At 40.8% G+C, this 19,943-nt stretch overlaps 1 protein-coding gene, 1 long non-coding RNA gene and 1 pseudogene across 3 annotated transcripts; 2 read left to right on the top strand and 1 right to left on the bottom strand.

Moving 5' to 3' along the window:
- Window positions 1–96: 96 nt before the first annotated feature.
- Window positions 97–6,413, bottom strand: LOC100825371 (annotated as a pseudogene).
- Window positions 6,185–6,835, top strand: LOC112269340. Its single transcript, XR_002961101.1, has 2 exons — window positions 6,185–6,404; window positions 6,504–6,835. It is a non-coding gene; the product is annotated as an uncharacterized LOC112269340 (long non-coding RNA).
- A 5,602-nt stretch (window positions 6,836–12,437) lies between these two features.
- LOC100825062 lies at window positions 12,438–18,391 on the top strand. 2 transcript variants are annotated; one of them, XM_010241780.3, is made up of 12 exons: window positions 12,438–12,699; window positions 12,956–13,159; window positions 13,239–13,423; window positions 14,299–14,425; window positions 14,506–14,694; window positions 15,347–15,397; window positions 15,478–16,200; window positions 16,577–16,678; window positions 16,775–16,857; window positions 17,265–17,316; window positions 17,427–17,494; window positions 17,582–18,391. In XM_010241780.3, exons 1-12 carry the CDS (start codon window positions 12,592–12,594, stop codon window positions 18,045–18,047), a joined length of 2,358 nt encoding a protein of 785 aa, XP_010240082.1. In that variant the 5' UTR covers window positions 12,438–12,591; the 3' UTR covers window positions 18,048–18,391. The 2 variants fall into 2 exon arrangements, with proteins under 2 accessions (XP_010240082.1, XP_003580083.1); XM_003580035.4 differs by having other exon boundaries at window positions 12,440–12,699; window positions 17,579–18,391.
- Window positions 18,392–19,943: the final 1,552 nt, after the last annotated feature.

The following is a 19,943-nucleotide window of genomic DNA, read 5'->3' as shown; positions in this document are numbered from 1 at the left end:
GCATGGAACAAACAGAACCGTTAATCCACATGATTCAATCGGGCTCTCGAAGCTACATGCTCGCTCTACATTGGTGGCTCACGTAACACAAGGTAATTTCCTGAGGTACAGAATACAGAGCACGCGAGTGCTAAATCGTAGTAGCAGATAAACGCATCACCAGAAGGTAACAACAGGCCTACGTAACCAACACACCATCTCCAACTAAAGCCTAACTGACCATCTATGATATATCTCGTGGAAGCATGATATCAATTTACAAATATTCAGTTCATCCACAAGATGACAAGAACATTACATCAGCGCCACTGCCACACCGCTGAATCACACAAGCACACGAACACAAGTCCATGGGAGCATGGAACGCACAAAACAACTCACTGATCAATTCCAACACCGAGAATGCACTGCGCAAGATGCGTCAAGTATGGCTCGGCTTGTGAACTCTTACTCAGCGTAGGAACAAGGCTTAGAAGCTCCGAATTGAATTCCGTCTCAAATTTCCTGCAGCAAAGAGGCCGAGATGGTGTTATACGACCCTGAATTCACACGCTGATAAGACTTTTTTTTTGCAGATTCACTGAAATATCAGATGCTTACAGGATTGACTCTGACATCACAACGTTCTCAGATGCTAGTTTCAGTTGCTGGTCTCTGTGTTGTGATCTCTTGATCCTTGATCTTGACAACCCAGATTTTGGTGTTTTCTCAGGATTAGCAACATCAATGGATGGTATCAAAAGCTGGATGGACGTGGCATATTGGAGACATAAAGCTTTCAGCTTCTCAACTTTCTGCACACGACAAATAAATGGTAAGATTTCTTAGACGAGCAAGACGCTGAATGGTGCCCACTCCAGAAACAAAAACAAGACCAGAGATAGCTATCTGTTCACAACAGAGTCAGCCCAACATACAGTTGACACTCCAAATGATGCACCTAGGTTGATTTTTATGAAATATATTTATAGTATCTTGGTTTGACACTGTAAATGTTGATTTTTTTTTGCTATAAAGCTTGGTCAAACGGTAAAAGCTTTAACAGTCAACAAAAGTTATACGCCCTACATTTTGGAAGGGAGGAAGTAGATATTAAGAATATTCGATTATCATGCAAATGGTTGTGGAACGAGAATACTGAGGATTTGTGGCATGATGTGATTCGAGCTAAATATGTAAAGAAACACCTTCTCTCTGTTCCCACTAATCTAGACAATCTCATTTTGGCAGGGTGTAATGCAATGCAGGTTAAGAATATTTTTGTGAACTGCTGCAGAAAACAGATAAGAAATGGAAAATGAACATGTTTTTTCGAAGAACATTGGATAGGGGATAGACCTCTGTGTGATAAATTCCCTAGGTTATATGGGATTATATCTACACAGTTTATCTCCGTGGCCGAGGTGTCTGAATCTAATGGAAATGTATTAGCGTCCAAAGAACTTTTATGGAGAAGACTTTGTCAATGTGGAAGGATTAGTTGATCTGTGTAGTGACACTGTTTGAGTATGGAAAATGACAGATGCATTTGGAAACTGACCAGATCAGGAATTTTCTCAGTTAAATCTTTATACCTGTTCCTTAAGGATAAGCAAGTAGATGTTCCTTATACTCGGTTACTGAGAGTCAGGATACATTTGAAAGTAACAGCTTGTTTGGCACCCATCAATTGGGCCTAGAATCCTGGAATTCATTTTGGATTCCAGAAACCATCTTGTTTGGTTGGCACGGAATTGGGTACAGGAATTCAATCTAAAATTCCATGGAAACACACTATAACTAACCCCAATTCCTCTCTAAAAGCAATCATTTCTCTAGAATTATCTCTCACTCTACAAATCCATGTGGTAGACAAACATGATTTTTTTAATCTGGATCCGGGATTCAAATTCAACCAAAAGAAATCCCACACCCTCCGACGCATATTAGTTGTCCCACGACAAGTAATTCCGGCCGGAGGGAGTATTCAAATTTTGATTCCATTTCAATGAGGGATACCAAACGAACTGTAAGTGTTTTTGTGGTTGATGTGTAAGAACAGCATATTAAATTTTGTGTATCAATGGAGAGTATAGATCATCTTTCTTTCCAATGTCATGTGGCTTGCTTTTGTTGAAATGTGGTCTGCTGTACATTTGGTATCAGCAAGGCACCAAAATCTACGGAGCTTGGTAATAGCTGGATATCTAGCTTTAGAGGGAAACAAGAGGTTTACATTGGTGTTGGGAGTTGTGGATCTGATATAGAGCATTTGGAAAGTTAAGAATCAACCCTACTTCCAGAATATATAGCTCTTAAGGATCCTACTGATTTTCTTTTCTCCACTTGTCATTGGCTGGACTACTGGGATGGGCTTCAGAAGGACACTCATCAGGGCAAAATGAAGATGGGGTCTTGCAAGCTAGCCGGAATTACGTCTGAAGTCTTCAGTGTTCGCTAATGGTGGAGACCAGTGACACTCTGGCTGGAAAATGGTTAAGTTCAGTAGATGTAGTAAGGGTATTAGAATGTTCGAAAGACTGGTTTTGCCTGTGGCTGTAAGTAATGTCTGTGGTTTGGGCTAATGCCTAGCTGCGAAGTGTTGGTGTGGTTTTTGAACTTACACACTGGTGAACCTTGTGGTAACTGTGATTTCATTAGTGAAATTGGGAGCTATGCTCCTTTCATCGGAAAAAAGATTCAGATGAATCATGAGTGCTCATAAATTAATCTGCCTAGTTCCGAAGTTAGCCATGGTTAGTTTTCAGCGTTTTCAGATCATGACGACAAGTGTGGCCATTAATATTCAACAGAAGCTCTTGTAAAGTATAGTTTAAAGGAGTGAATAGAGTTACAGTTACTCATGCACATTACTTCTTCAAAAATTAAAATATAATGTTCTTTATTTTAACTAAAGAGCAAGAAGGCATACCACAAGGAGCTCAGGCAACAATAGCAAGCACTCCTTTAGACACTTCTGGAGAAAGAAGTCGTGGATCTGGATGACCTGCAATCAGCACAGCAGCTAAAGTAACACAATCTTTATTAGCAACACAATTACAAAAGAACATGGTTAAAACCTCGTCGATGCTCCTTGCAGTTTCGAGGCGGTCATGCATCAAATGCCAGTTTGGTTCAAGAACCTGGGGGGCCAAAAGAATAAGCTAGCAATTTTCCCACCTTTAGTAACAGCTCGTATGATCATATGGATGGTTTACTCAAAAGTTAGATAATGTAGAAGGCTATTTACAAACTTGAGCATGCTGCGACAGAGAATTGATGACCTCAGAATTGGTGTTCCTAGAATCTTCACAGACCGGAACCCCTGTTCGAGAGTTTTACACAAGCCAATGTAGTAAACAAAAAAAAACGAAGTGGACAAAGAAAGATCCTGTCATACTTGTTGAATTTGCCATGCTGTACACAGTTGGCGACTAACATGTTTGCAGTGGAACAATAGCCGGAAAATCAATTGGTACTTTGTTAAAGCCTTCCTTGAAATTACAAGAGATAGTGGCCATTGAATCTGCAAGTCAGATATATCATTTCACTTCAGAAGGTAAGCGCAATGAGAAATCTTTTCAAATACAAATAAAACCTTGTAGACAAGGCAGAACGTTTCCAAGCCAGTTAATGTCATGGGCTGATCAACATCAGCTGAAGCAAGCTTGTCTGAAGAATAAGCACAGTCCAAGTCTTTCAGGGTGGTCAGCTTTTTAAGGAGGGAACTCCTTTCCTGTTTCACAGGAAATGTAATATGATGATCAACAGTAGAGTACAATTTGACTATATCACTAGACCCAGATAATAGACTTACAACGCAACAAGTCAACTCTTCATGACTTGGATCTGAAGCAGCTGCTGTACTTCGCAAAGCAATGTCAACAAGGGACTGCCGCATACAAGGAATAAAGAAAGAATAGCACAACAACAAAGGAGAGTTAGCTTATCATGATAGGAGCTACTAAGATTCAGTTTTCACCAAGACAAAAAACAGAAGACAACATAGTGCGATATGAACCTGAAGTTTCTCAACAGATATGTCTTCTGGTTTCTTCGTAAGCTCCTCCCGAGCAATATCCATAAAATGAACCAAAAAATCACCCTGCAGAACTAAAGGGAACAAATTAGAGACTACTACAAGAAAAACAAATGTGGATGTTTAAAATGAAGTCAGGCAATATGACATTCACTTTCACTATTAGGGCATTTATGCAACAGAATATACATAATATGCAAAATCATAAAAGTCCAAAGTAGATGTATTTTAACACATTAACCATCACTATTAGAGCACTTTAACAGACTTGGCGCACACTTTATGCAAACTCATAAAACTACAGAGTAGATGTATATCACATGAAGTCAACAATACTGATATGTAGCAATAACCCAAACATACAAAAGCGTAAATTTTCTACGTACTTGGTCAAGAAGTAGATAGCGCTTCAGGGATCGCAGTTTCCCAATGAGATCGTACTGTAAAATATATACGATAAAATTAGCAGGTGATCTTAGAAGAGAGTGGAATGCAATTGTAAATTAACTATGGACAGTGATTACCTTGTCTTTCATCAGAGTCAAGAGCTCACCACTTGCAAAATCATAAGCAGATTTGATGCATTCAAGATATTGGTGATTTGAACCAAAGCTTGTCACCTTAGAATTTTCTGACAAGGAAACCTAATCAAGCATTTAATATAAGTGTGACCTTGTGAACACATATATAACATATGATACCTCAGAATAAGCATGCATACCTGAACATTGTGCCCACATTCTCTCATAACATTAAGATACTTTCCTGTTGTCAGAATTGTGGCAGCAACATTATTGAGGAAGGTAGGGATGCCATCTTTACCTTTGCTGCCAATATTTGGCATCATAATCTTGAGTGAGGCTCTCCTATAAAAAATAAGACAAAGCAAGAAAGCAACTGGTTAACTTAAGAAGATGCCTGATATTTTTAGGTTTAGTACAGAGTACAGAGAATAATGGACATTTACGTAGGTCCAAGATTCTACCGGTCAATAAGTACCTTCTGCAGAGATTTGTTTTCAGCAATGAAGAATTCGATAACACCCTCATACACCCACCTAAAATGAAAATCAGAAGCTTACTGAGCACAGCAAACACACTCAACATTAAGTTCAATAAGACAAACTACTCCCTCAGTTTCGTAATTTTTGACGCAGTTTTGTCTAGATACATCCATATCTAGACGCGTTTTAGTGTGTAGATTTGCCCATTTTAGAAAGAACTTGTGTCAAGAATTATGAAATGGAGGGAGTAACAAATACGGAACTTGTATCAACTTCAAATTAAATGTTTACATCTGATGAATAGCAAAACTGAGGAAGTGCCTCGGTCCTAAAAAGATGGACCACAAAGGTAGTTACGAACAATGACAACCTTTCTAACATCCTGAGGTATGCTGCACTTGCACATTCTGCCCTCTTCTCTAATAAGGACCGAACAGCACTATCACCAGCCATCGCCTTTGCCTAGTTGAAGGATACAATGATTAAATTACATGTTGAAAAGTTTTCTTGAAAAAGTTGCATGTTGAAAGAGATAACCATGTATACTAGACTAAACAAGCTATCAAAAAAAAAGAACATTAAGATATTAGTTACATATAAGCTGTTCTATCAATAGAAAACAAGTGGAGCTGACAAGGTCTGCTTGGCTCAGATTTAGCAAGGAAAAGGTATGGATCTCAGGGATATACTGCTTTCTGCTAAGTACCTGGCTTTGAAGTAGATTGAGTGTCGCAGAACCACTAGTATTATTGGAGATAGCCTTCTCTACCAGAACAGCCAATGCATTCAATGAACTCATCATCCGCTGCCAAAGGGACACGAGACTTACGGTGCTTAAAACAGTAACCAAACTAGGATGAATTCACAAATCATTAATAAAATACAGACAAAGAAAAAATATACCTGACAGAAGAACCATAAACCTTGAACAGAGAGCCTTCCAAGACGGAACTGGTGCTCCAGTTGAGCAACCATTGCCTGATAATCCTGTTAATTAAAAAAACTACAGTTATAACGTTGACCACGAAACACGGATATGGCTCAGAGCCGGCGTATCCGTATCAGATACTGCAGGGACACAGGGATATGCCCGGATACTGCCCGATACGTATTTTGCCCTTATCGGATGACTTTTCAATTAAAAAAAATGAGGCATGAGGGATACTTCACCTATACGTGTTCGATACGGGAAAGTGGGAAACGGAACAAAGCCCATACCCAATCGACACAGCAGCCGTAACAGACCTACCTCTCCATCTCGCACTGTCTCTCCCAGGCACCACCGCCGTACTCATCCACGGGAGACGTGGAAGGAGGAGCCCGCTGCCCATCGCTCGCAGTCTACCGCCGCCACCGGTGCCCCTCCGGCATCTGTGAGACACGGTGAGTCTTCTTTGCCCCAAATCCCTAATCCCCTCCCCAGATTTCCCCTCTTCTCTGCTCCTTACTCTGTTCAGTGGAATGGTGGATTGATTTCTTCAGGGACATTGGAGGAGATACGTATGAGCTACTTGTTGGTGGTACGGATTTTTCCAGCAAGCTGAGTTCTCGCTGATGAACCAGAACTGGAGGCTTTGTTGCATTGCATGATATGGGTGTGCTGGACATTGAGGAGGATAATGAAGCAATGGAGGAGTAACTTATTTGCACTACAGTAATCTGTGAACCTTAATTAGCTACTGTTATTATTCATTTATTTAATATATATATATATACAAGCGTATCCCCGTATCTATGTTTCTTAAAAATTGACATATCGTGGTATCCCTGTATCGTGTCGCAGATACATATCAACGTATCCTTATTTCCTGCTACCAAGTTGATATAGAAGCACCAAACTTAGGCCGTCAGGCGCCAATATTGTCAGATACCTTTTCTTGAGAACAATGTAACAAGTTCGATGTTTATCGGTGCAATGTTAGCATCAAAATAACCCATGCAAACACTTTCCACATCAGAATATAAAATCTGAACCCATGGTACAGTAAGCACTATATTACTTTACCTAGTTTTCCAAATAGAAGAAAGTTTGTACACATGGCAAATCCAGATTCTCATTCCTAGGATAGGGATTATACCAGGAGAAATGCCCTTAGAGCTGCAGCAAGAGCATGGTTGACCAAACCATTCTTGGAATGTGATCTGGACTCCACAAACTGGCTCACTAACACAAAATCCTCACAGAAGGGGAAAATTCGGCGAGTCAACTCCTGCAAGAGCAAGATCAGCCAAAAACCAATATCCTCTATGTTTTGGCATGTATTAGTCATTTGACTGTAAAACCTGTCAGGCTACCTGGAGTGCAAGGTCCATTGAAGAATCAATCTGGAAGACAACATAGCCATCCTTTTCACGTACTCTCTTAATTGAAATGTATCTTCCCTCAACACCCGCCAGAGCTGATAGCAAATCATCAATAACTAAGAGCTCCTGCATTTCCGTTAGAGCAGTTAGATCTAATGAACATCTTATGCTTTGCATTTTGGTTTGTGAAAGCTCCACTACTTAGCATTTTAAAAACTGAAAATAGTCAAATACAGATATTAAGTCTCACGAATGGCTCTTTTTGGAAATGGGTCAAAAAATTCAACTATGTTCAGTGGAACTATCGCAGTGAGTGCATAATTTCACAAAGCACCAACAACCTTTGTGTTCCAATTGCAAAACTGCAACCACATTCGACTAGAAGTCGGATATTTGTGAAATGGGGCATCTCAAACTATTTTCAACGCTCAATTGGACATACAGACGGAAAAAAACAAGAGCTAAAGTCTATGTAAATATCATTACATTAGTGGGGAGAAAACGCACATATCTACTTGACTCAGAAAGTAGACAATCTAAAAAACAAAATCATGTACTCCAATCACATTCCCACACTTCGGCTACAATCTCAAACTGCGACCAAACAAATATTTACAGTTCCAAGTATACTACTATCAAACAAGAAACACAACAGACAACTCCTAATTACCCCAAATCACTGAACTGGAACTAAGAGCCCAAAACCCAAACCCTAGCCCCAGCTCACTCGAAAACTAAGTAAAGTCAAGCTCAATCCTGCCTGCAGAACAATCCTCGAAACCCAAATTACGCTTACCTGCATGGAAACGGCATACGATCCGAGGACACTCCCAGCTCCGGCGCCAGCGTCGCGGCTGCAGATTCAACAGAACAACGAGGCAACCATCCAAGTTACTCGAATTTACCCAGCAGGACTTACCTGAGAGAGTCGAGGGAGAAAGACTTACATCCGGGAGCTTGCGCCGCCGAGGACACCTTGGTCTCCTGCCATGCCACAACGCGAGAAACGTGAGGCCCGCGCAGCAATGTTGGCAGTTTGGGTATCTCCGGGAAGAGGAAGGGCATACCTGGTGGAAGCGGCCGGTTAGGTACGGGCGCTCCAGATTCCAGCGAGGGGTCGCCGGCGCTGGATCCATTTCGAGACGAGGCAGAAGAAGAGCGGTGGCGAGTGTGCAACGGCCGAAGGGGACAAGTGTGGAAGAGTACTTTAGCGCTTTCTGCTCGCCGGTAGCATGAGCACTCCACGACCACGAGCCAGCTTCGCCTAAACTGGTAAGCTGCTACGGGCAAGACCATGGGGTGGCCAACGGGCCGGACCATTAGAAAAAAAACTGCCGATAGCCGGCCCGGCCCGGCACGCTAAAAGGACTGTGCTAGCCCGTGACCCGGCTTAGGCCGTGCCTGGGCCCTCGCCTCGGACCCATAGGCCGTCACGACCCGGCCAGTTTAGCATTTTTATATATTTTTTCGGCGGGGATGGCCACCTATAACTGCAACAGGAAATTAAGCTATTTTGATTTCTTCCTTCTGGGCTTATAGAATTGCAGCTGGTTGTCCAATTTGACTAAAGTTATTCATAATTAGAGAGGCTAAATTTGGGGCCATCAGTTAGGGTTTGTGAAAGGGAAACCTTGCCCCTATATGGGTTTTGATGAATGATGACAACATGGTTGATTAACTAATGAGTTACATGGAGTGTTTCAGGTTTTAGTTCCTCAGAATAGTTGGTTTAACCAACATCGATGACCCCTAAAAATGAAAGCACTTACCTGGCTTGAAGTTTGAAGAACTCAGTGAAGAAAGGTGAAGAACATGAAGCGTAGCATTCTTCATAGGTCCTTCCGTAGCTTTTTCTTCACTTGAGTATAGGAACGCCGTACTATTAAGAGGGGTTTGAAGTGTGGAGCTGATTCAGGTGAAACCTATTCTTCATGTTCAGCTTAGGCGAAAACCATTTTCTGTGTGAGTGTTTTTCGTCGGAGTGAAGAATGAAGCATTTCAGGCTTCACAGAAACTTCCGCGTAAAGTCTTCACTCTGATATCAAATGTGTTTGAAAAATCTGTCGCTTTCGTGCTTGACCACCTAATCTAACCGTTGTGAGACAAGATGATGAAGTGTGAGCTGGAGTCTCAGGGATCACTTTATCCAACGGGTCACAACGGCTAGATCAGCCGTGGACAAGGCTATATAAGACGACCCACCCCGAAGGAGTTCGGTGGTGATCCCTAGTGAGTTGTTTTGAAGAACAACCCTAAGAGCTGAACTGAGCGTGAAGAATGGGATCCCCTCTCTAACCGAGCACTTGAAGCTTGTTACTCTTGGTGATTGGCATCACCTAGACGGCTAGGAGTCAGCGTTGAAGAGCAATCGAAGATTGTAATTTGTCATCAACCAGTCTGTGAAGGTCCGGAGATCACCTCAAGATCTACCACGAGTAACTGGGCGAGACTTAGGTCTTAGCTCAGGAGGATTGGGTGGACTTGTGTGTCCGCGAGTCTTGTGTGACTCAGCCCCCTCAACGGAGACGTAGGATTGTGCCAACAATCTGAACTTCGGAAAACAAATCCCTGTGTCTTCAGTCCTGGTGATTTTGTTCCTCAACTTTTACTCTCTGTTAAAGTATAACTGATTCATTGAGTTTTGTCTTCCTTGCTGCTGCTATAAACTTGTTCATCTTTCTTCTTTTCGCTACTACTCTAGAAATTGCTAAATGTAATCTCTGTTGTTGAAGTACTGTGACTGTCTTCGGTCTTCATATTTCGAAGAAAGAATTAAAATTGGTCACATTCACCCCCGTCCCCCTCTATGACGTACTCAATCTTTCAGTTTGTCAGGTGGGGATTTTTCGTTATTTGTCTGGAATAGCAAGGTGTGAGCGTAAAACCCAAAACCAAATTAACCGGAACAGGGACCGATAACTCAAGCCAAATTAACCTCTACTAATTTCTAACCGAACTGAATTCGGTGAATTTGGTTATAATCCCTAATTAGCTGAATAAATAGAACGAATAATAGATAGCTTAAAACCTTCTTTCAATTATATATGTTTCTTCCTTTCGAATCCGTACAATTAAATGTAGTTACTAGCTAGCCCATCATTTTCTAACAATGATTCATGCATCTTTTGTACTGTACTACTATTTTTTATTATTTCTCAACTAAATCCAAAACAAACAAGGTAAAAGTGCTTCATCTCACGGTACAACGACACCATTAAGTTCTGGAATTGTTATAAAAACTCAACCAAATGGATAAACCGTTGGGAACATTTGTCTTCTTTTTTTTGCTGCAACTTTGAGGAACTTGTTAAATCGGTCTAGAGGTCGTAAAGAAGAGGTCTAAAGTTAGGCACATTTTGGTCGCCTGCTTGAAACCAAGAATTCATCGTACATACGCATCAAATAATCTTTCTCCCTCCTCTGGTCATCACATTTGTATTTCTTTTTTTAAAGACATTACGACCGACTTCTAATTCATAAAGCCCCGATCAAGCAAAACTTACAAGGTGTTGAAGGAACAATAAACAAAGTATACAATCATTAAAAAGCAAATAGGAAGCATAGCTCGCACATGGCAAAGCCCTCGTCGACTGAAACAATCACTCACAAAGGAAGAGGCAAACATAGAGCCTAGACGAGGGCACAAACACTCTAATTAAAGAAAAAGCTATCGCCTACATCGAAAAAGATGGACGCCTTCGCATATCCCTTTGTCCATCATCAAAAGGGCCCGTCCTCTCGCCCTAGCTCGAAGGACGCGGATCTGTTGAACTGCATAAAAGTTCACCGAGGGGCTCAAATCGTGACCACCAAAGAAGACTCCAAGCACAGTCACCAATTTGAGACAAGAGAACACCAAGACCAACAACGTCGATGACCACAAACCAGTCATGCTTTGACCAACTATCAAAGAACATTCAATTCTCATGTGTGCTACAATGGCGATCCGAACATTAATTATGGACTATAGACGGACTCAAAACCAATTACTACAATAACACATTGTGGTTGGATTAAACCATCGGATGAAACCTTGAAGCTAAATCTAGACGCATCATTTGATGAGATTCTTGGCAAGGGTTCTATTGAGTTGTTCTATGAAATGATTATGCAATGCTTTTGTCCTTGTCATGAGTTGTGGTTTTCCTAATGTCGTCCACAATGACAATGACGTAAGCTATAGTACTCAAGCATGACATGCAATTGTTGGAACAAATGCGAGAGGATCAGATTGTCACGTATTTTGATAGTCTCGCTTCTATTAGGATTGTGCAAAATGGGTTTAGCATTGATGGCGTGAATGTCGTCATTGTCAAACGACTATTGACTACCATAGCTCATAGGTCAAGAGAAATCAACTATAATGGAATCGATGTATTCTCCACCTACAAACTCACAACACATATGAAAGATAGGGATGCTAATTTATGGTATCGAGATTTTATAAATGATTATTTGTTATGAGTATTTAGAAACTTTGCAAAATAATCAGAAATTGCGGCAACTAGGGTTAAGCTGCCCAAACGTGGCCAACACAACGTAAGAGTAGGGATGCGATAATTGTGGTAGCTAGGGTTTATACGATACGTTTGCCCGTGTATTTAATAGACATTTGTAAATGTTACATATAACGTCATTATCGTTGAATGTGATTATAAACGATTTTTTTACAACCTTCCAATTAGAATACTCCCATACGTACGTATATTTTCCAAAAAAACTTTCATGCAGAAGAACCCTAAATGCCGCCAACACAATTTGCCATCTAGTCGTGTGAAACCGAGATTTACATTACAAATCTGACACACAAAATACTACGGGTTTACACTTGCAAACAAACCGCCAATAGAAATATCATGTGCTATATTCTAAACTTGGCCACCACATATCTTTTCAACTCATGTTTGGAATACATTTATAGCACATTAAAAAAAAATATCACCAGCTCAATACCACGCATTTTACCAGCTCTATATTTGGCGGACATTAATAGCTTATCATAAAAATTTACCGCGATACGCGTATAAATAAGGGACTTCCTCGGCCCAAGTCGAACCCAACCCAGCACGATTCGGAGAGGCAAGCCCTCAAAAAAAAAAGAAAGCGAAAAATCGAGAAACCTCCTTCATCTCTATCGCCCAAACCGTCCCCCACACCCAACCGGCCCCTTTGCTTTCTTTCTCTCGTCTCCCCTTCTCCCCTAGTGAAACCCTAACCACCTCCATAGATCTTTGCACCGTTCTTGGAGCGGTGCGCTAGGCCCGCTATGGCGCCGGAGGCTGCGCAGATGGAAGTTGAGCGGCGGCTGCGCGACATCGGCGCCCGCTTCTCCTCGCTACCGGAGCCCAACACTGAACTGCTATCTTTACTCGAGGTGAGCGCCCAAGCGAATTCGAAAATCACTTCCTTTGCTGTCGCTGTTATCACTGTTCTCCTATCTGTCAGTTTTTTTTGAGATAAAGGAAGAATTCGTCACAAAGACGGAGTTATCGGCTCTACAATTTAGCGTTGGACTGTATCTTTAGCCTATCCTAACTGCTTACTCATATAACCTGAAGTTACAGGAAGTAGGTGCTATTTTGGTTGCTTAGGAACTTTGAATTTGATTTTTTTTTGTTTTGTTTATGCAGGAAGCGGATACCTGGTTATCCAGGGTGGATCAATCGCCGCCAACGAGCATATCCAATGCCCTGCGCCCCACGATGGAGGCTTTGACCAAAAAAGGTCTACTAAACCACCCTGATCCAGGCGTCAAGGTTGCTGTTGCCTCTTGCTTAACTGAGGTCACCAGGATCACTGCACCAGAAGCCCCCTATGAGGATGACGTGATGAGGGTGAGTCTTCTTTTCTTCTCAGGATGAAACCATGGTGTCTACATGTTCTTACCCTTGTCGCGTATGTATGTGGCCTTAGGATGTGTTTACTGCAATAGTCGTGGAGGCTTTTGGCAATTTGGATGATATGGACAGCCCCTCCTTTGCAAAGAGGGTTTCAATTCTTGAAACTGTTGCAAAGGTGAGGTCTTGCGTCTTGATGTTAGATCTCGAGTGTGAGGACCTGATACGGGACACATTTCACCATTTCTTCAGAACCATAAGGTACGGAACATATTTCTGTTTTTCTAGTTTTCCTTTTCTATAGTTTATGTTGAATATGGGAGATGCCAAATGCATTAGGAAGAGATAAGTTGTTTTCATCTTTACTTTCAAAGGAGTGTGGATGTTGTCAAATGAATTTGGATTAGGGAGAGGACATAGCGAAGTTGTGATCTTGACTTTGAGAGATCCCTAGGAATGACTGCGCCTCTCATAATGCATTGCTCATATGACATGATTAGATTTTATAGTGATTAAATTTTTTACGGCATTGTATTTTCCTTTGATGTTCTTGCTTGCGACAGTTTAGAGATATGTCTCTATCAGTAACTTGTATCCTGATAACAAATTAGTGATTACATCTGCTTACCTAGGATTTTCGGAATTTCTTCATTTCCCCCAATGTTTAGCTTCTCCAAATCACTTGTTCGAAGAACTCAGGTCCAGTTGAGCTCGCTGCATAAAATATGACACACTCCTCCATCAAATGTTATTTCCTTTTTAGCTCTCCCTTCTTTTGTTTGGAATTTGTTTCATTTTTCTCTGAAAAAGTAGTGTACATAGTGCACATGATTATTTCAACTGGTGCAAGTTGATAGTTGATACAGTGTATCAGTGGACGTTCCGGCGCGAATCTCCGCAATTACTTGTTCGGATTTTACATATTGATTGTTGATAAATTGACAAATTATTTTGAAATGGGAACTCAGTAACTCACGACAGATTTCTATTTCAAGAAATCACACTATTTGCCTGTCCATTAGTATATTTCCTCTATGTATGTGCACGGTTGTGTTGTGTGTAGTTTAGCCGTGTTAGTTTTGTTGACTATATTTTTGTTTCTCATCTCATTCATTTACTTTCTTAATTTATTTCAGCTCAACACATCAAGAAAATGTCAGCTCCTCTATGGAAACTATAATGATGTATGTAATCCAGGAGAGTGAGGCTGTACACCCAGATCTGGCATCGTGCCTCCTTCAGAACCTTAGAAAGGAAAAGAAAGTAATTGCATCGTTACACTGTTAGCATTAACGATATAATTCTTACCATCTTCACTAATCCTTTTTAACTTGACTTTCCAGGATTCATTTCCGGCATCTTTGACGCTGGCAGAGAAGATAGTGAATCTATGTCCTGAAAAGTTAAAGCCGGTGTTTATTCAGTTGCTTCAGGGCACTCCTTTAAATTTGTACAGCGAAACTGTTGAATCATTGGTAGAAGGTTCTTCACATGCTAGAGATGACAAAGATGATGCTTCTGGAAAAGACACGGTAAGCTGAACTTTTAACCGTATACAACTCCTATTTGAAGGTCTGAAGATATTTTGGAAATCGATCGGATGGTTGGTTTATTTTGTTGCGCATTTAGTGCATTTTTATATTTCTGTTGAAATGAAATGAACAAGGGTGCTCCGGTATAATTTCCTTTCGGCTAGAGTCAGACTTGTTGCTCACAGGAAGCTCTTCCTTTTTCGCAAACAGGGGTCCATGGGTGCAATGAAATTACTTTTTATGTTGGGAACTGTCAGATTTGTTGCTCACTAGGGTAGCAAAATAGGTCTCTGCTATCTGGGTACTCCTAGCTGTAGGAGTGTAACATAAACTGTGGCATTCTATGGCAGTTTTGTTTAGGTACTGTATTTTAGTTTTGAATGATCATATTAACCTGGGAAGGACCAAACAGAATTTGGACCTTCAAATTTTGAAGAGTCAGAGTTGTTTCTGCAAGAATAGTGTTAATGTGAAATTACAAACAACAGTTCGGTGACATTTTGGTTTCTGCTAGTGTCAGTAACATGATCCACCAATGTTTGTAGTGCACATTGTCTAAAGCTGAGATCATATTAGCCAGAGTATTGCTTGATATATATATATGGTATATTTCAGCAGCTGATTATTAAAATCCTAAGTTTTAAATGTGCAGGTAGCTGACAAAAAGTTACCTCAGACAACTGTTTCTGATAAGTCACCTCAGGTATCTCCCTTGGTTATTAAGTACCTAGAGTTCTAGGAAGTAATATAGAGTTATAATGGTGTGTATATTTTATTTTCTAGGAAATTTCAAAATCAGAGAAAGATGTCAATTGCCCTGGACAAGATGAGAGTCATCCATGCAGTACTCTCACACCTTCTTTGAACAATGGTGGTGCTTCAGCTGATAATGTCAAGGCTCCAAATGGACCAGCTTCTTCTAAACAGAAGCCTGAACTGCTTTCTGATGACAAGCAGACAAAAGTTTCTGATGAGTTGATACACAGTGACAAGGAAGCACCAGAACCAGTCACCGCGGAGCCTGGAAAGCTATCTGGTATCAGTTCAAAGAAAAGTCGCAAGCTTGACACTTCAACTGAGTATGAAGTGACTGAACGTTCTAAGGTTCCTAGCGTTAATCAGGGACTTGTGGCATCTGGGGAGTTGTCCCCAGAGACAAATGATGGTAAGAATGAGCTGGCATTAGAGACTGGCAATAGAGCTGCTGATGACAAATCAAAGCCTGTTGATAGTACACCTGCTGTAGATAAACCAAAGCGAGGCCGGCCTCCTGCAGCAAAGTCACAGGAGAAGAAGCCTGTTGGCAAGAGCCAGGTATCAGGTCTAGAATCTAAAGAAGTCCGCTCACGCAGTGCTTCTGGAGGAAGGGCTAAAGATGGTGTGAAATTGTCATCTAGAAGAAGTAACGTAGAAGAATCTTCAAAGAACCAACCAAAGGACAGGTCTAATCTGCAGAAAGAAGACACACTCTCTGATGAAGAAACTGATGAAGATCAAAGTTTGAAGGTAATTATCTTGCTACCAGTAGACGTTTTCAGGTGTTTTCTTTGCACAAAAGTCATGCATGTGTAATTATGGTTTCGTATTAACATGATTTTACTATTCTTAGTTGGCAAATATAGTGTACTTTACAGGCATAATCTGTTTTTTAATTTTCTAATGTTCTACCTTCTGGCGGTTATCATGTTTTTGAACTTCTCCAGTCATTTCTTTTAGCATAATGGTTTTCTGAGTAGTAATGGCATTGTGTTGTTATGTTCTAGGAAGTTTATAGAGTTTCAGTTGCATTGACCAGTATTAGTTCTATTTGCAAGTGAAATTTTGAGCATCTTATAACGATCTTACTATGTTATCTACAATCACTATTTTATCGCAAATGCAGGAAATGGTGTCTCCAAAATCATTTACTAAGATGGAGAAAAGCAAAGCCCAACCAGGGGACAGTGGGGGATCAAAAAGGAAACGCTCGCAGGAAGCTGAAGAGGTATACATCCTTTGTTATTTATTAGTGTTGGTGAATGGTCTTGTTGCGATCTGATTTCTCTTTCAGTTGGTAAAGCTTTTTCCATGCTTCTGACAGGTCCCTCCGTCGAAGAAAAACAAAGTTCTTGATGGAAGCCTTATTGGCTCAAGAATCAAAGTATGGTGGCCTGATGACAAGAAGTGAGTGCCTGGACAATCATATGTCCATGTTTCTTAGATGCAGTGTTGTTTTTAACATTGTCAATTTGTAGTCGTTAGTGTGAAGTGCTACTTGTTTATGCTTATTAGCATTTTTAGAATAAAGTATTTTGATTGAGATGAGGATGACACATGCTTTTGCTGACAACATTTCTGTTACATTATGCATTCCTATTTTTTGATGTTTCTAAATGCACATTATGGTTGCTCATTTGTCTTCTTTCTGAATAAAATTTGTAAGCCAATATCGCTTCTGGGTGGAGCTATACACATAATTCTGTTTTTTTTCTTTAACTTTCCTTTCACTAGTTATGCATACAATGACTTTTTCTCCTTGAGTTGTGTTATCCTGTTATTTGGTTAGTTTTGAAGCTGTTTTTGTTCTGCAGGTTCTATAATGGCGTTGTTAAAAAATTTGACGCTAATTCAAAAAAGCACAAGGTGCGTGTTCACTAGATGTGTGTTTTTGCTGCTTCTCTGTATTCCTTTGTGCTGACCAAAGACTAACGAGGTTCTTGTTTTTCTTGCTTTTATGTTATTTTTTCGTCCAGGTTGTGTATGATGATGGTGACATTGAAATACTATTGCTGAAGGATGAGAAATGGGAATTCATTACCCAGTAAGTGTTTGATATTGATGTTCCGTCTTGATTCTGCCTACATAACACAGTTTATGTGAAATTGTTACTTCCTTTTCTACACAGTAGCAAACAGGACAGCATTGATGACAGTGATCTTCCCAAGAAGAGAGGACGTCCAAAAGTTTTGCGTTCCACCAATAGTATGTCAAATGATGATAGCCCTGTGACTTCAGCGAGATTGAAGGTGAAAAGTGCAGAAAAGGATGCGGGAGAGACACCTAAAGCTGGCAGCAGCCTTAGAAATGAAGGTGGGAGATTGTCTCGGTCCTCTAGCAAGGTGAGCAACAAGGATGAGGCTGTTAGCACTAAAAGTGTCAACAGATCAAAAGATGTGGCTGTCAGCAAGCACAAGGAATCCAGTGTATCTAATCCAAAAGGCCCAAGCACCCAGAAAGCTTCTGATGGATCCAAGTCAAATGGTCTTTCAACAAAAAGAAGGCCAAGGGAGAAAGAAGTGTCATCTGAAGATGAAGAACAGGGGTCTGCAAAAGCATCTATTGGGAACAAGCGCAGAAGGAAGGTCCTTAACTAGTTTCTCCGTGCCTGCAGCTCTGGCATGAGGCAACCTGTCATGCTTGCTTCTTTTTCCTTGGGCTGCTTGCGTGCTGAGCCCTGTGCTGATTGAACATCCTGAACCAGCTTCTAGTTATAGCAGTCTCGGTAGTATCTGTAATGTTTAGGCGTTAACTTAGTTCATTGTGATCGGCTTGAAACCTTTTGGAAAACGGTTGTCATGCTTGCAGAGGTTCAAGCCTTCTTATTGCGTTGTAATGTAGTAGTTTGTTTACTTGTAGTGTCGATGCTATTCGAGCATGAAGCATCAATTATGAATGGAAAGTTTGTTTACTTGGAAGCCGAAATCATGTTCTTTCTTTATTGAGCTAGCAGTCTGAAATGGCTATTAATCTATCTCTACTAATAAAAATTAGGGAGATCTGGAGGTCAGATCTTAGCCGTCTATCATTTAAAACCTAATGGCTCATGTAATTTTGATGATGTATTGATGTACTCCCTCCGTCCGTTTTTACCGGTCGTTTTAGTTTTTGCGCCCATACCAAGGCAGTCTTGGGAGTCTGATATTTTGAAGAAACTGCCCGAGTGCAAGGTCCCACTTGCGGTTTGGTTGTCCAATCAATTGAGATTAGTACCTTGATTATTCGCCGGCCGCGCACGCGCTTTCCTCGGCCCACGCATCGTGTGCGTTTTGCATTGGGCCGTTCGTATAGATAGACGCGGAATAAGGATAGTACTAATATTTGTATCCGCGACGCTTCATATAGATGTACTTGTCTGTTCAAATAACGCGTTCGGTAAAAGCGGACGGAGGGAGTAGCACATCACATTTGTTAGGACAAGTTTTTGACCTGGTTTAGTATATGACATGAAATTGATACCTGTAATTATATTTCCGTACCACATAAAATCACTTTTTGATCAAAATCTTGTCTACATCATATGGAGTAACCCTTCCGTCCCATAATATGAGGCACGCACGCATTTCTAGATTGACAATTTAGCTAACTAAATATAAATTAAATAATTATATCATTAAAAAGTTCTTTTGATAACGTATCTAATGGTGTATTTTTTGTTTAGAAACATACATATTTAATTAATCAAATTAAGGATCTAGAAATGCGTGCGTGCCTCGTATTATGGGACGGAGGGAGTATTATAAAAAATTCGCTTGGGAAACTTCTTCAGAACGATTTTTTTGTGTGCATTACTCGAGATGTGCATTGCATGTATATAACTACTTTTGTTTTTCTAGCCATGTGTTCCTTGACTCTCTCTGTCTCTTGTCTGTGCACGCCAAGGTTATACTACCATCCGGTGGATGTGGATCTCTATACTGGCAGGGTCACTCGATGTTCGTAATGGATGGCGCCGCGCCCGCGGTGTTACCATGGCCGATTCGTGAGCCAATCGTGGTACGATGGAAGTGTTGGAAGCAGCTCTGTCACTCTGTGACTGAGAACTTATTGGTATGCGCCCATGCCAACTCCGTTTCATAATTCTTGTTGAATATTACGTGTATCTAGACGTTTTTTAAAATAGATGCATCCATATTTGGACAAATTTGAGATAAGAATTATGAAACGGGGGAAGTACCAACTTACGTAAAAGAACACCAATCGCTATACAATCCGTACGAAAAGCTTCAAAGGATACAAAGAACAAACAAACTTGAAGGTTGTGCCGTCTCGCCGTGCCATTTCCAACCACGCGATCCGACATCAACACAAGAACAGGAATAGAGTAACGAAAGTAGCAAAAACACAGAAGCAGGAATTTGGGTGGAAGATTGTTCGTCAGTGGTAAACTGGTAAGGCCGTGCGAATGAGGTGAATGAGGTGATTGGAACGGACTGAGCTGACTATTTCTGAAGATTTCACCAAAAATCTGACGTATTTTTGATAAATCTGGT

The sequence above is a fragment of the Brachypodium distachyon genome, chromosome 5 (assembly GCF_000005505.3).
Source record: "Brachypodium distachyon strain Bd21 chromosome 5, Brachypodium_distachyon_v3.0, whole genome shotgun sequence".
Classification (NCBI taxonomy): Eukaryota; Viridiplantae; Streptophyta; class Magnoliopsida; order Poales; family Poaceae; genus Brachypodium; species Brachypodium distachyon.
This window is presented reverse-complemented; position numbering and strand designations above follow the sequence as displayed.

Bases quoted from the DNA above. Each gene is read 5' to 3' on its own strand.
- LOC100825062 (XM_003580035.4), top strand. From the start codon at position 12,592: ATGGCGCCGGAGGCTGCGCAGATGGAAGTTGAGCGGCGGCTGCGCGAC. The intron at 12,700-12,955 runs GTGAGCGCCCAA...TTGTTTATGCAG, and splicing joins AACTGCTATCTTTACTCGAG to GAAGCGGATACCTGGTTATC. The intron at 13,160-13,238 runs GTGAGTCTTCTT...ATGTGGCCTTAG, and splicing joins ATGAGGATGACGTGATGAGG to GATGTGTTTACTGCAATAGT.